Source organism: Syngnathus acus, chromosome 14 (genome assembly GCF_901709675.1).
Source record: "Syngnathus acus chromosome 14, fSynAcu1.2, whole genome shotgun sequence".
NCBI lineage: Eukaryota > Metazoa > Chordata > Actinopteri > Syngnathiformes > Syngnathidae > Syngnathus > Syngnathus acus.
The window spans coordinates 1,500,764-1,517,991 of record NC_051099.1 but is presented as its reverse complement, the minus strand read 5'-3'; the positions used below and the strand labels follow the sequence as shown (position 1 = coordinate 1,517,991).

Genomic DNA, 17,228 nt, shown 5'->3' with positions numbered 1-17,228 from the left:
ACGCACGCTCTGACGATGCGCGACTGAATCTAATCGTTTTTGCAACATATTGGCAGCCGTGGCCATTATACATTTAACTTGCATCGTCTATTGTGGAGTGAGGCGCCTTCTGGTTTTAAATTGTACTAGTCTATAGGCTATTTATACGCCGTCTTTGATTTGTAAAAGGGAAGCCGTAGAAACAACAAATCTGTATGTTATCATTTAGATTCCAAATAGCTGCTGGTGCTGTTTACCACAATAGTAGATTGAATGGCAAATGGAAAGCAAATGGAATGGATAATGTCTTTGGAAATATGAACACCTGAACAGAATACGCTCCAGAAATAACAGTAATTCGATGGTCATGGAGGGAAAAGGGCTAAAAATGATTACAGAAAAAAAAATGAAGTATAGTTGTTGTTTGCACTCCAATACGCATAATAGGACTAGTGGGAAGAAACCGCATCAACTTCCAATCTCAGCTAAAATAAGGTGACGTCTAGTGTTGGCCCAAAAGTAATCTGGGATATTGCATAGAGCAGCCATTGTCGCTAGGGACGTTTTCACCAGTGTGAGGTTAAAATCGGAGTTAACTTTTCTTATGATCAATTCCGTTCCTGTCACAAGGTGTGTAGCGACCGACGGATAAAGCTACGGGAATTAGTTGACCCCCACATGACTCTGCATCGGGACTTAGCTTGGAGTTGGGATGGTGCCTTGCTCAAGAACATCCCAACAGTCTCCAGAAAACCGGTGGCATCTCTCCACATTTCTACAATCCAAAAGCCAAGTCTTTGCAGATGAGCTACTGATGCCCCAAATCTAAGCACTAAAAACACAATGGTATTCAGCGCTACTGACTCTGGCACTCTGGTTGAGTCATTTGTGATTTTGTTCCAAAGCAGAAAGAACAGAGAGGTCTGAGAAGGTGATCGTTGTTTGACCAACAGGTGATCACATCATTCGGGATCATTAAGCATGGTTTGTTTTACTAATTGATGCTGCAAAAAGCCCTTCCAGTCACTTAACAGTTGCTGACAGGCACATTTGACGCCCACGTCATCTGCGGACGTGGTGTTTTCCGACGATGCCGGGGGGTATTAATGGACAGGCGACCTCCAGCCTGATGCAGTCGACATTTCAGCAGTCTATTCCGCCACACAGGCCCTTGTCCATCTTTCTTGCAAACTCTTCAGGTAAGATTTTGCACATTTGTTGATGTTGGCTTCATTTTAGGCGGAAACCATCATGTTGGCTTCTTTCATTGTCATACTTTTCCGTGTATAGATTATTTTTCCCATCATGGCACCACTGTGGCTCCATTCCGCCTCAGTCCTGGTTTTGTTGGTCATGTCATGGCCATGCTCCAGAGCCCATTCTTCACAACATCTGTGTGGCCCTAATTTGGTTGAAGCCCTTAATATGGTGTGTGGCGACAGAGGCTTTTTCACCAGTTCCAGGAGGGACATTGACTCTGTGCTACGTAAGACATTTCTGCAAACTTGCAACTTTGATATGAGCTGTCTTACATTTTGAAGTCCATTCTGGGGACTAACTCTGAAAATCACTTTGTGCTATTCTCCAGGTATCATGCCACCACCAAAGACCGATGAGGCAACATCAACAGATGATATCAATGAGATCGTGGGCTATGCCTTTAAGAAAAAGATGGACATGATGATGAAGCGCGATGGCATTGTAGAACAGTGCTGTCACCAGCCGTGCAGCATGCTGGTCCTGGATAAATACTGCAACTAAACGTGCAACTTTAGCAACTCTGTGATTAGCCTCGTCTTTTCTACTTTAGCTTAGCAATGCTTTGATTTTAAACTCTGCACCTTTCTGTAATTTCTCCTCAAAAGACTTGCAGGTACATGGAGTATCTGCAAAGCAATGTATTAAATATATTTTCCTAGTTTTGTGAAATGATCGTGATTCCTTTTTGTGGTTTCAGCCGGGAATATTATTTTGTTTTCTTGGGGAAAGTTAAAAGATCTGAATGATTACAAGGCTTGTAGATATTCTTTCAGTATCATGGATAACTTTACCATGGCAAACTTATAAAGAGAGAGCCAAGGGCTGGATAAGCGCAATTGCCATGCAGCCTCACGCTTGTATTCTGTGCACATTCTCATTTGTAACCTCGAGCTTCCCACCAATTGTTGCATTTACAATGCACAATGAATTCTGGGTTTCAGTGGCGTACTGTGTTCCAGCGAATACACACAAAGAGCCACAGACACCCAGAGATAGTCTCTCTTAGTATTCCACTTGAGTTTCCATCTTGCAATTTCCTGTGTGAGTCTTATCTGGAGCGAGCTTGGGCTTCACACAGCTCCCCGTGGCCACCTGCTGCCTCTGCTGCTCTATCTCTGCGACCATTTTTTCTTTCTTTCATTTTTCCCATTTTCACAGCCAAAAGCTCCCTCCCGAGTCATGCCAAGAATCAGCCGAGGTTTAACATCTGCCTCATCATCACTCACCAGTTCATATTCATTTATGCCTTGTCATTCCGCTCTCAACCATCCATCTACTGTGTTGTTTGTCATAAAACGCGTTTAAGTTGTTTCTAGAAAAAAATATATACAATTGTTAGGTATCGATTGGACGTACACTGTCTGACTCCCAAGATGTCATTCTCTTCATGTCACATTGCAGAGAGAAAGCTGGAGGTGAAGCTTCAGCTCCAGAATATGAATTTTCTATCTGCAATGCAGCCTTAGATGGAAACGCTGCTCATCATGGTGCAGAAAGCCACGTTAATCTTTTTTTTTCCCCCCCGTATATCTTAAACATCTGCAGCAATAGACATTATTTCACAGTACATGACTTTCGCTATTGTAAAAGACGTGATTGAAATGTACAGGTCTAATCACGATGGAAAGACAACCCCTGTATTATTAATGGCATTTCATAATGTTTTATGACTTCATTTTCTCTTGACTGTTATACAGAGGTGGCACAACAGTTCAATGGTTACCATCAAAATGAATTATCACCTGTCATGCCACGCCACCATCTGACAAACAGAGATAGATTACCCCCATGGCTCCTGACCTTCACTCTCTCTTTGTGTTAGACACTAAAGCCAAGCTAGATAAGTGTTCATTTAAAAAATAACTGGTATCAGGTTTTTGGGCTCGAAATGATGCAATACTTCTTATGAAATTTCTCAAATTTCCTTTGAGGGAAGAAAAACCGAGAAAGTCAATTTTCTCACTCTGGTTTAGTAGGATGAATAAATACATCTTTAAAGTGGCATTTTACAATTTCTTTTCCCAACAGCATCAATTCAAATAGTACAAAAAACTCATTAAGGTATAAAATGGCAAGTGAAGCCTGTTCATTTTGTTTTTAAAAGGCTCAGCGCAAACCAAATGCAGAGATCAAATTCACTTACATCCACAGGTCTATTAATAATCCTTTAGAATAGGAAAATGAAACGGGACATGGAATAAGAGCTCCTCCACGAGGCTTATATCCTAAAGAGAGAGTGGGAGGCCTCCAGAGCAGCCAAAACAACCCACGTATGCTCATACACACACTAATAAAGACACACACCACCAACCTGGCAGAAATCATGCTAATGTGATGTGCTTGTTGCCATAAAACACAAAAACAGCACAGTCGACCCAGAAGTGCAGAATGATCACGCTGAGGCCATGTCAAAACACACATTGTTGTGGGACACAAACTTTTACAAGGCTGATTTGATGACATAAACAAGAATAAAACATTGGCACTATTCTGATAATGTGTCAAAGCAGACGTGCTGGCTTCAGAAGAGACTTCCTAGCCAAAGGCATGCCTTCACTAGGCGTCTGTTTATTCCACGTACGCCAAGCCTGTGGCTAAACTGCACCCGGATGTGTCACGTTCCGTGACGAGCCCGCAATACACGTCGGGCTCGCAATCACGACCGCTGCTGTACGGCGCCGACACGGTCAAAGTCATCCTCTTCCCGGAGAGACACTCGTGTCACGTATGTGTCTGTTTTATAAATGCCACGGGCCTACATGTGCCCTTTCGTATCTTTATCTGTGGAGATTAAATAAACATGCTGAGCCACGTGACCACTTTGTGGGGGAATCACAGTATCGCCGGTGAAAGATTATGTGGTCATGTTTGCTAAAAAGCTCTCAACACAACATCTTTTCATCAGTTCACAAGGTTTTATTTTCAAACAATTACTGCTGCAGGCCAAATATTTTAGCTTTATTTTCAGTGGTGAAAAGAACAGACATTTCTCGCAAAAACGACAGAAGGTTATCTTGTTCATAGCTCAGTGGGGTGTAAAAGTGCTGAAAATTAAACTGTAATTAGCATCCATTTGGGAGTGTGTTTCCTGTAAGGTCATAGAGCGAGAAACCTATGAAAAATGTCCCTTCGGGACTCAAACCTAATTAAAACTCACTGTTATCCCGCAGCTAAAGCGCTAAAAGTTATCAGCACGATTAATAGCCTACCCCTCATCATCTGTTTACCAATGGATGAAAAGATAAAGAAGTACAGTATCGAAATGCTTTTTGATGATAAACTCTTTCGGCCATATTTTCTACATATGTTCGGCAGTGATCACTCCCACAACGGCGCAAACGCCCATTTCAAACTATTGACCTTTTAGCACGCTTACAAAACGGCCACTAATGATTTAAATTACACATTTTACCCTCTTGTTTTTACAGACGTCATTTTAAATGGCACAGGGGATATTGGAGTCACGGCAGGTTGTCAATGATGCAAACAAATGTGGATTATGGTCTGTGGTCCGGGGAAAGAATATTTATTGATGGCCGCTCGTCGGATACACTGGACAAGCTGTATGTCTCAAGCAGTATTATTGAGTAAGTGTGCCATTATGTTTGTTGTGTAGACGCTTGGACGCCTTTACAGGGAATCGATTTGTAATTTTTCTGTCAAGACGAATGAACCGGTGAATTAGCTCGAGTTGATACGGAAAAACTATTCCCACTATGAAGTGAGGAAGAAGATGCTGCTGTCTCGGTGGTGATCTTTCATACGTTCACGTCTGTCAGAGTGGCAGCAAGGGGACTCGCGTGTTCCTACTGTACACAGGTTGTCCATCAGCAAACACATTCTCGCCGCAGCAGCTTGCTCGTAATGACTTTCTCCAGAGGAAGATGTGACATCTTAGGTGTAAGTCATGCGGGCCTTTTGGATCGCTAAAACGTGACCTCTAACTGACCTGAAGGCTCTCACTCAGCTGTAATGGCAGAAGCACATTTTATCTGAGGTGCAAGATGGCCTCCGATATACTGTAAACATAAGCGTGACAACCTTTTGAGCGTGGTGATGATGCACATTCACACATCTTCAACACAAGAAGCAGCTCAGCTTACACACGCCTTGGAGAAAGGAATGCACATAGGTGAAGAAACAACTTTTTGAAGTCAAAGGAAAAAAATGTCAGTCAATGACAAGACAGACACTTCAGGAAAAAAAAAAATCTCAGATGTGTCTGTCCTCTCATACGTGAAGGATGCCAGATTGGAGCTTTTTTTTTTTCTTTCCACTGAGAATAACCAAAATGGAAGCTGTCATAAACAGACTGAGGTGGTTGATAAGAAGAAGACAACAGGAAAAGATCAAGCAAAGGAAACCTGATGCACATCTGATAAAAATCCACTGGCCTTCAACAAGGCAAACAGTAATAAGTATGTAGGAGCACTTCTGCTTTTTCTTTGACTTGAATTTAAATGCATGAGCTTTCTTTTTGAAATTTCCATCCTGCGCTATATATGTGATCCGGAATGAAAATGTTTTGCATCCTCGGAGTTCACGTTCTGTGTAAGGCATAATACAAGCAATCGAGCTGGACCAAAAGGCATGCAATCTCAAAGGGAAAAGTCATTCTTTCTATTTGGCCTTAAACATACACACTCACACACACACACACACACACACACACACATACACACTCATGCACACGAAAATAAATACCGTACGAGGATGATATGCGGAAAGGGAGCTATACGTTTCCACAATAGAGCCAAGCTATTACAGCCAAGGCAGGTATTGTGATTATGCAGTCTATTATAGCAGCATAGCGTACTCCTCCTTATGAATGATTCCAATGGGACGTTTTATTTTCTGACCAGCATAGTTCAACTGGCAGGGTTGTGACTGCTCGACAAAATTAAATTCCATAATACAGTTAAACGTTGAAAACAAATTTTTAATATCTGATTAAATAAAATGGACTAGATATGTCTGAGCGCTAGAATGTTCCACGACATCACCACCTTTAAATCAATATATTTATAATTGTATACAGTGTAGATTATTCATTTGTTTTTCAAATGCGACTACATTATCATCATATTTACATTTTCAGTTTTCTTTATCTTGCTTACCATATAACATCTAAATCTGATTTTCTTTTCCCTCTCCCCGCATTTAAATTCGATTTCAAGTTAATTTAATCCCTCCTCATTGCTGCTCTTTGTTGCTTGTTATACATTATTAATACGATTGTTTATGCGTGATCGCTGCTACTGTGGAAATTTAATGGCACTCACGGAAACAAAGTTGATAGCTATCTATGTCTATACAGCTATACATCGACTATCTACAGTACATCTATACGTATTTGTATCTTCGTACATGTCTATCAATCTTCGGATCTATGTTTATAAGGCTAATATTTGCAAACACATTTTGAGAATCATATTCAAAAGAATTTCATCGACTCACTTTTTTGTCTACCAATAAAAAAGTGACTTACTGTTAACTAATAACACATACCTGCCGGGACATAATTACGGACGCACACATTACCCAAAGCGGGCAGCGACTACTTTACAACATGCAATAAATCTCCACACTTAAATTCTTTTGAGAGTGTTAAGTTCATCAATGCAGCTCAAATGGGCTCAGCAGTTAATGCTGTGTGATGGTGTCAATGATCTGAAGCAAGTACATTTACTAACTTTTTTTAAATGTAGAAATAAAGTGGAAAAATACATTTATTTTATTGTGTGGAGGAAGAACACTGCAAGTAATTGATACACATTGTCCATTAAGGTATTAAGTATGGGCCATTATTTGAGGAATACAAATTTAACCAGACAGGCATTTTTAGGGTATTTTCTTTTTTCTTCTAGAATAATTAGATGTGCTTTCCCAGTGACTATGCATTGTTTCCTAATGAGGTAAAGACACATTATAAATTCATCTAAACACGGCTAAGGAATGGTTCACTTTTATTCACCTCCATATGGTGCAGCAGTTGGCCGCGAGTGGTTGACCACAGGTTCAAGTCGCCGCAGTTCAAACTCCCCCGAACAAGACATATGGCCTTACGAGACTGACCGGGCTCAAATGGCACAACCTGGTTCACCACGTAACACACATACACACGCCGGTCAGCACACAGTCAACGACATGTGCTGTTCGGTGGAAATTGGAGAAAAGATGTTTCATGCAGTTCTTGTCACTTTTCCATTTTGTACACGTCAGGCGGTAGGAACACAACGACAGACTGTGAAATTGGTGTGAAAAACTGTATGATGGTAAAATAACGTCGAAGACATGCTTGGGGGGGTGACATTAATGAATTCTTTTCCTGACAGGTCAATTCACTTCAGGACACATTAAATGTACTAGAAGAAGAGATGGCGCTAGGGTGTAACCACACACTTGTACTCAAAGACACAAAATAACTGAAAAATAATAACTATTTTGACATTTTAGCACTATTTTTTGGGATAAATAGTGTTTTGTTAATGATCAGTTAGGCACACAGCACTTCTTCAAAACAAAAGCAACTGAAGGAAAGATTGACATCATTGCGCAATGTGTTCAAGGTGATCCTTTGTCAGTCATTGTCTCTAATCCCAGCACATTTGGTGATGTTCCGACACACTTTCCTGAGCTCATGCCGCGCCGTTTGATGAGGAGCATGTCCGTGCTGATTGCGATAATGAAGAGATCTGACCCACCAGTGCCCATTCCTCCAACAAACAAGCTCGGAGTGTACAGTTACTTTGAGCGGAGGCATGTGAACAAGGCTTCACGAGAGGCAATTAGTATCTGTCTAACAAGCGCTGTCTGTGAGCCACCGCTGAGGCCTCCAGTTCACTCAATGAGGCTAAATTATATATAATGTAATACCTAATTAACACCTTAGCAGGATCAATATAGCCAAGCCATTATCTATGGGAACAGCTCTTAACCTTTCAGTTTAAAGGTCACGTGGGCACAATGACTTCTCACTTGGGAGTGTGCTGGAGTTAGCTCATAACTTTACATCTACAACATATACTAAGACTCGTTTTGTGATAGAAGAAGAACACAGAAGCATTCGGCACATCCCTTTTTGTGGTCCTACCCTTAAATTTGACAACAAATTGGCAAAATCTCGCTTCTCATGAATGTGCATTTCTAGAGGGCAGAGGTGGTATTGAGATTGAGTCCAAGTTTCTGACACGACAGAAAATCCTGTAAATGGCCCATCGCTTTTCATTTCCCCTGTTAACGGCGTGATTAATGATACCCGGCCAGACTTGAAATCTGTCGCCATTCAAAAGTCAGCTGGCCAATTCAGAATCTTGTTTGAAAGTTGCCTAATTCACAATGTCTCCAGCTTTTTAGTCCGTCTGGAAGAATCAAGAGCAACTCAAGCTCCACTTGCTCCTACAATACTGCGCCGACACAATCACGGCGTTACCACAAACGTCCGCAAGCAACACATCCCCGCATCGGCCGAATGTTTACACTCGCATACACACGCAAGCGTCCCCACCTCCAACAGCTGCGGCGGCAGGAGGTTAGCACTGTGATGAATTAGGAACATCTGCAGACTGCAAATTAATGAGAGAAATCATCTGTAAAGAATTCAGCGTGACACATATTCATCTGCTCGCTCGTGCATCGAGGATGGGGCGAAACATAACGTGCAATAAGCCAACCGTCGCCTCAGTCCCCGGGAACGCGCTTTCATCATTCCAATGCCTCGTAATGGTTTTATGATTAAACGTATTTCTCTCAGAGCTGTATAAACTAACCACGCAATTTATTGAGGTTCTTTAAAAATTCATGGCTATAGACAACCACAGGGAATCATCCACTTCTTTTGTTGTACAGTGGACCCTCAGAAGCTACACATAGTGTGGACCATGATGCTCTTTGGACATTGAGTCAACTAGAATGGCCCTCAGAGTGCTGCTGTTTTGGTTAGCAACATGTTTCAAATGGGTTCCGTGTGTGATAATTAGTCATACGCAGGAATTTATATTGCAGGAGGTATTTCTTTTTTTTTGTCTTAAGTGAATGTCAAGTCAATGTGTACTGCACCAAAATAAATTGAACCATACTGCTTTGGGGAAATTGAGCTTTTAAATCACCTTAGTGATAATGAAATACAAATTGTGCTGAGTAAGCATAGTAAGACAGAGATTAATAAGTGTAATGTGTTCTACCACTTCATCTTTAAACAGAAACATCACTTTTACTCCTCCCTAAAGTTTTAACACCCCCACCAAAAAAAACAACAACAACATATTGCTGCTTTGTGATAACAATTCAAGCTTTTGTCTGTGTGCCTGACCTCGCTTCCACCTTTCTAGCAGGCCAATAACACCGGCAGGAAATTGAAGATTCGGTTCATCTGGGCTTTGTGCTTTGAAGCTCTGGGAAACATGTGCCAAAGCTGGATTGAATATGGGTCATTCCCAAATGAAAGGAGACCACATTAGTTTTACACATGACTAATAAACCAGTCATGATACATACAGCACAGTGGTATGTTGCATCTATGATCTGTCCAGTTTTATTGATGCTGGACTTTATCGGATGGCACACAATTCCCCTCCTGGCTATCCTAGATGAAATGAGCAATGGCGTAAAACCAGTGGCTCGTTCTACAAAGAGCAGGCCAATAGCAAGAGGCCAGCCCGTTAGCAGTCAGACATTGTCTGTCGGACAATGCAAAATGGAAAAGAATGATCACACGGGTGTCATAAATACCAATAATGTTTTCATGGATGTAACAGAAGGCAATGTTGTACTGTATTTATAACTAGCATCCGTGGCCGCCTGTGCAGACACAATTATATCTGCAGGCTCATGCGGAACAACAGGAGGTCATGATGCAAATGTCATCAATGGATCATCTCAATGTTCCCACATGAGCCCTGCCTGGCTTAAATATTAGCCCGCTTCTAAAGCAGGGTCATAAAAATAGCTACACGTTGCTGTCAGCCCCTAAGTCCACTATACAATGATGATCCGTAGTTGATTAACCAACAAAATCGTGTTTTATAATGCCATTGGCCACCATAAAGGTCTTTTACAACAATGCAGAATTTCCTCTTAAATGTATGACATCATTGACATAGTACACTTGGTGTTGGCTATAGTCAATCTGTCCCAAGATGCTGTACACTTCCTACGATTTTCTCAACCTGAATCTCATTTTACAAGAAGTTCCACAAAATATGTCATCTTGATTTAAACCGGCTCCTTTTCAGTCTAATGAAAACTGCTTTTACATCTTGTCCTTGTGCGGGGTGCTAATGAGAATCACGGCTGGAAGAGGGAGAGGGGGGGGTTAAACTTTTGTCCTTCAAGTGGTGAGAAAAAAACAGTCAAACTAATTTGCATAAAAGTGCGTGTAAGAAGCGTTCAGCCCCCGTGTCTTGCTGACCTTTATTACATTCCTTCCACCATCACTCACTGTCAACTCGCTTCATTGTTTGGAGAACTTTGCAGTGGCTTGCCATGAGCTGCTTACTTTTGGTTTGTTTTTTGGAAGAATTGCTTGAGTCATCATTTGATGACATTTAAAAATCCTTGCGGGCAAAGGAGTCATTTTAATTGACTGTTTACAAATGTTAATCCACGCAAAAGCTACCAAACCAAAGAGATCAAAACCATCCTAAAAGCTTTACACCGGCTCACTCAATCAGTAGAACAGATTTTGAATCAAAGGAATATCAAGCTAGTAGGGCTCTAAAGGTCAACCAACTTGGATCAATTAGTGGAAGCCAGAGTTCAAAGCAAACATGGTGAAGCAGCATTTAGCTGCTATGCCGCATACAAATTGAATCAACGACAGACACTAAGCTCCTCCCTCACACACAAGATGTTTTTAATCCATAACCGGATGTTCCAAAAAATTCTGTATCTTGTGCTATCAACATGATCTGAATACAGATGCAAGCTGTCATGTCGCGGCGTTACGCAAGCGTGTCTGGGAGGGCCGTGCATGACAGTGTCACGGCAGACTGCTGCTACTGGTGGCAGCTGTCTCCTTGCGTCTTCCCAGTTTGCGCTAGCACTTCATCATTGTTTTGCTGCAGCGCTCAGGACACATTGAGCCAACCTCGGGTTACACCTTAGAGGAAAGATACCCTAGAGAAACGAATTCTTAATCACACGCCCAACCTGGAAGATGTGAGCATATGTGCGAGTGTTACAAATGTGTCTTTTCAGTCTTTGGTGGTATTTTGGGACAGCTCACAGATCAAAGCGGGATGAGGAGGACTAGAAAGCCATCCAGTTCTATGTCTTAATGATCTTACCCGAGGGCACGCTAGAGTGAATACATCACGATAGATTGAATGCATCCTTCTGTTATTTGGAGCAGGCTCTACTCCTCTTTTGGGTAAACAGACTGCACATTTATATTAAGCCAATATATGGTTGAATTTATTTTTTCTAATCATGGAAGCAGAAATAGGTGGCACGGTGGAAAAGTGGTTCACCTCATAGCAAAGCATTGTTTTCATGGTTTTTTTTTTCTCAATTTTATACAAAGTCAAGTTCAGATCATTTCAAAGTAAAACAGTGTCACGTTCGCAGGAGCGAGTGGAGCCTAAGGGAGGGGAAGAACTGGAGCCTGGCACACAAGGCCATCCATCACAGTGAGAAAAGGCTGTGAACCGTTACAGCCTGCAGCATGTCAATGTTCTCTTTCTGACTGGATATGTCACTCTGCTTCCTGATGCCAGTGCGTGATGATGCCTGTTTCATCACACGTAACAGATCATTTTGATGGAAGAATATCTACCCAACCTTCTATTTTGGAGGTGTTGAACAATCACTCCTGACAGTTTCATTCCACTTTCACGGGCAGGGGGGGAAGCCGGCGAACACGGTTAAGTCGAACACAAAAATTGGTCGAGCCAAAACTTTCTGCTTTAGAACTATAATTGATAATTTTAAAACTACAATTGTGGCACCCGGAATGGAGTGTGACTGTTTCCGTCATGCAATGCAGGTTCCCCCATTTACGTGTCAAGAAAACATAAGCAATCTTCTTTCATGCTCTTTTCAAAAGCAAACATTTCCCAACTTGTTTCTTTACGCCCGTTATGTTGTTCTGCACAAACAGCTACAACACAGAAATGGGGAAACAACATTTTTCTGCCTTCAGCGAGTGAATAGAGTAGATTACAATAAGCCTTTATTAGTCCCACTATGGGGAAATGTTGTCTTTATAGCAGCTAAGTGGACAATTTCAGCATGCAGTAATGATCATCATTGCTGTATGTAAAAGTTTGGTTCCGCGTCTGTGCAATATAAACACTGCGGCAATTTTCACTTTTTAGCCATATGATGACATTGCTTTAATAATCAAATGACATGGGGACCATATGCTGACTAGCTGAAATGTCCCGCCAACTAATAGAACACAGTGAGCCCTCTTCATCTTTTTTACATTGCTCTTCATCAAGGGGGAACCCCCGGGACCAAGGTTATATGGCGGAACGGTAAATGGAGCGTGAAGCAAATCAATTTATTTCCTCTCCTCAACACAATTAATTGAAAGTCATGTAAAACTGTCATCACATTTTCAAGTTGATAAAAAATGGTCAGATTTGGGAGCACTGTGAAAACTTACACAATCAAAATGTCAATGTTTCTTTAGTCATGTCCGCACATTTTTCTTTGTTGTATACATGTACAAAAACATTCTAATAAATCTAAATTTAGGTATCTGGGGTAGGAAGACGTTAGGCAAGCGTCAGGCTTAAATGGAGGTTGCGACCCACGCAACGTTTGTTGTTTCAGGCTCGGCCCCAATCACTCGACACATTAGCATGTCGGCGCCGTCGCTGATCGATCATCTGCCCGTTCTCGACGTGTGCTTGCATTTGTTTGTTCGCAACTGTCAGATTCAAATCAAGTACGATTTATTTGTCTTACAAGTGCAGTCGACACATCGGAGCAACCCGACTTAATCAGGGTGGGACAGAGGCGCTCGGAAAGCAGATCGATGCTTCATCACGATTGGAGGGGGTGCAGACTTGAATTATTGCTGGATTTGCTCAATGAGCATGCTCATTGTCAAGGAGTTACATTTGTTACCTCATGTTGTGCTTGCTTGTCTGGCATGCTTGGATCCATCGAAGTGCAATTTGTGATGCACGGGAGTATTTGGCTTTCTTCAAGGAGAAGCAATTGAGAGCTTTGCCAGCAGGCCAAAAGTAAGTAACAACATAGGTAATCTCCAAATCCACACTAATGATGAGGACAGCAGTTGTGAGCAAATTGCAGTTTTTAAGTCGAGTTGGGGTGAACATTGGCAGACTGCTCTCAAACGTTTGCCGTATGTTGCTGACATTTGAGTGCTGCTTAAAGTGTCAAAAGCACTCAAGAATACAAAGTAGTTGGCACTTGAGGTGCTTGTCAAGTCGCGACGCCAATGCAAAGCCAGGCTGCGGACACGGAAAACATGATCGAACTCAGCATCCTACAGTATTTCCTGCGGGGAAATGACTTCATCAAACTCCCAAACTGAAAGACAGTAGTGGTTAGCACACGTGCCTCACAGTTCTGAGGCTCGGGGGTTTGAATCTCAGCTCGGGGAAGTTTGTTTGTGAGAGTAACCTACCACTAAAAAACAGAATAATAATGACATTTTCTAAAAATGATAACAACCAGCAGAGCTCTCAGGAGCACTCAAACAATGCCGCTTGGCAGTTTGTTGTGTAACTTGCATGCATAGCATTTTCTCCAAAGCTGCTCGCCTCATTTGTGTCGGACTGCTAATTAGTCAAGCGGGTGGGAAGCCATTAAGGGACATACGCTCGCTTTTCGATAGAAAATAAAAATGCAACTTTTCCTACTTTATGGATGACGTAACATACAGTCAGTGCATCCTGCTGATGTTTCCTTCCCGAGTAATAAGCTGCCGGCAGAAAAGCAGATAAGGTTAGCTCATACCGATTACTTTGTTGGCTGGATGTTTGACTACCAACAGAAGCACCAACGGTGGCTCTTGCTTTCATTTCATAACGTGAGCTCATTAGCATCAACAAAACTCAAGTTAATACGTCCTACTACTCTTTTGAAATTGCAAAATTTTACAAATAGCGGATGAGGACCAGCCTTGAAAGTAACTTGATATTTGAGAAAGTGATAATGTCCCTCCCCCCCACACACCCTTCATCAGGGATCAGATATTAGAGAGGTGGAAATGTAGCTGGAGGGGAATTTAATCTTCCAGAGATTGTTCTCCAACTATCTTCTAACTCGCTTTGGGAGGTTTCGGATGACGTGCGGCGGTGAATGAAGCCTCGGAATTAAATTTCGCCAGAACTTGTCATTTCCGGGCAAGGCTGTTGAATGCTGGGCTAGTCAGAGTTGTGCTTTTAATTAATGGCTTCATCTCTACACTCGGCATCAATCATTGTCACGCGTCTTGACGCGGATATCATTCAACGTGGAACAATCTGCCTCGGCAGCCCTATAACTGCAATTGAGACCGGGCCCTCAGAAGGAAAATAAACATAGTTGACCTTCGTTTTGAGTTTCCTCTACCATCTCGGGTCGGATGTATTTGCGTTTGAACATCCCGAATGGAGATCTTTAGTTGTTGCCTCATCCTGATTTTTGGATCCACCTAGGGGGGGACGAACACCTCAGGTTAAGCGAGGCAGTCCGGTTGAAGCAAAAAAGATATTTGCAGTGGCTGGGTGAGAAGAAATCAGGATGCAATTGAGCTGTTGGTCCTCCCTTTTACATAAGAAGCAAGAGGCAGAGGCTTGTGCTTGTCTAAAATGGGTCACATACACAGCACTGCATTTGTACCAAGTGACAGCCCTATTAATCATGAACGGGGCGCCATTGGTGCCCATTGGCTTTGTTCAGCAGGTGATTTGTCCCTTTGGAGGCGATGAGGAGGGACGTCGACATGCCCCCCATGTGTTCCCTCTCCTCTTGCACCTCGGTGCCCACATGCTGAAACGGGTTCTGCTCTCATGCCACCACCTCCTTACTTTTAATGCTCTGTTGCTTGACTTTCTTTCCATGTTCTCCTCTTCCTGCCCTTGGAACATTTCCGTTTGCAAAGGTGGCACTCACTTTGCGATCCAAAGACTCCCTCACTCCCTCTTAAATCGTTTACCTTAAATCAAATGTCTCGCTCGCAGGAGATGTCAGGTTGTCAAATAGCCTGTCTATAAATGGAAGAAGGTTGAAGACTCATCATGAAACTCATTGCTGAGTCCAGCATTCGCTCTATCTACATCAGCTTAGCATGGATGGAGTTATTTAACTGCCAAAAGCGTTGAGATCTCAAGAATGGTTCATTAACGTCACACACTTGATAAGCGGCCCCTGCCGAGCTATGTTTTCCATGCAGTCACTGAAGGCAACTTTCCACAAAACTGTTCAGTGTCTTAAAGTGTCAAGAACACATATTTCCACTTTTATTGAAATGTCTTTTTTTTTTTCTGAAGTTAATCTTATTCATGGAAGCCTGAAGCCTTCCCGATAATACATTTTTTATGAAGCAGAAAGAACACTGGTCAGCTAGTGACCTGTCTTGGTTCTATGACTAATTAATGACTCAAAGACAAAAGTGACACGCCGCTCTGCTCTTGCAGTCCTTGACTGAACTTCCCCAGACTTTTTCATATGAAGCAAGAAACATGTGATCTTGACAGAAGACGGCTTGTGAATTGGAGAAAGCAGTCAATTCTTGTGGCCAGTCTATCACTCCGTTTTTTTCTCAAACCTTGGGGGATTTCACTATATCGCAACAAGAACCCCATTATTTTTAAAGATATCAATACCTGAGTATCTTTGCACAAGATAACCGAGCTGAAGGTCGTAAGAATCCGAGTTTCTGTCAGAGCGAGCCAATTTTCAGAGATTTTCTTCACTGCCAATCACACAACATTGTGCTGCTTTGCCGCTATTGTGAGTAGCATTAAAAGTACATTGAGAAGCCTGAAAGAAAAGGAGGTAGAAGCTAGAGAATGACTCTGCAGATATCCCCAAAGACCTCGCTGAGAACGAAAATTTATGGTCATTTCCCATCAACCAAATGAATTTGTTTTCATCCATGTCCTTAAAAAGACAAATGGCCAAAATGACTTGAAAAATGCAAATGAGGACCAACAGTCCTGAATTTACATTTGAGTGACAATAAAGTCAGGCAACACAACATTCAATTGTGGTCATGAATTTTGAAATAATAATAGACATTTTGAATTTTATACTGACGCACTTCCATTATGAATCATCTTTAAACGTCATAATAAGAGATAGTGTTAAAAACAAGCAAACAAATATATGAGACCATCAACTTACCAAACAGGTTTTGGTTAATTGGCTCAAGATGCCTATAAAAATGCACTTAGCTATTCAGTTTAATGCCTCTGTCATTCATTATTCCACCAGGCCATAAAATGTTCCTATTTACAGTCTTTCAACTTAAGAAACGAAACCGATCAAGTGGTTTGTTACGATGCATTTAAGTTCACTTGGATTTTTTTTACGAGCAAAACAAAATCAAAGTCTACCACTTTTCAGAGAATGTGAACAATAGGTGCGAAAGCACCCTCAGACGCTATGAGAACATCTTATAGAAGTACTATCAGGTCATGAAGCTTTTAAGAGACTTCAAATCAATACTGATGGAGTTCACGGGCATTCTGCAAATTTAATTCCAGCAAAAATTGAATACGTGATAGCGGCGGTGTAAGTGGAGAATAGGATAAGAGACGTCGCCATGGAAGAGCACCGTCGGTCTCAGGTAAGGTTGATCATTCCTGATTGGATGTGACGTACATTCCAGATCATAGGAAATGTCTGCCTTCGATCACGAAAGAGTCTTTCAATCATTTGTAATTGAATGCCGAGTATCCATCTCCTGTTTTGACTTTCCATTTCACTCCCCCTTGAGTTTGATTCTCCTAAATGTCAGTCGCACAACAGCCACAGGTAGCGTTCCCACCCAGAAAACAAATTGCAGCAGTTGCTATTTGCACTAA

The 17,228-nt window shown here is 41.9% G+C and overlaps 1 protein-coding gene and 1 long non-coding RNA gene across 2 annotated transcripts in view; one reads left to right on the top strand and one right to left on the bottom strand.

The window, feature by feature from the left end:
* Nucleotides 1-17,228, bottom strand: part of LOC119134175 — a 46,087-nt gene that overhangs the window by 8,516 nt on the left and 20,343 nt on the right. The gene's annotated exons all lie outside the window — the stretch shown is intronic.
* On the top strand, nt 1,117-1,899 carry LOC119134174 (insulin-like). Its single transcript, XM_037270685.1, has 3 exons — nt 1,117-1,178; nt 1,270-1,465; nt 1,568-1,899. Exons 2-3 carry the CDS (start codon nt 1,285-1,287, stop codon nt 1,738-1,740), a joined length of 354 nt encoding a protein of 117 aa, XP_037126580.1. The 5' UTR covers nt 1,117-1,178; nt 1,270-1,284; the 3' UTR covers nt 1,741-1,899.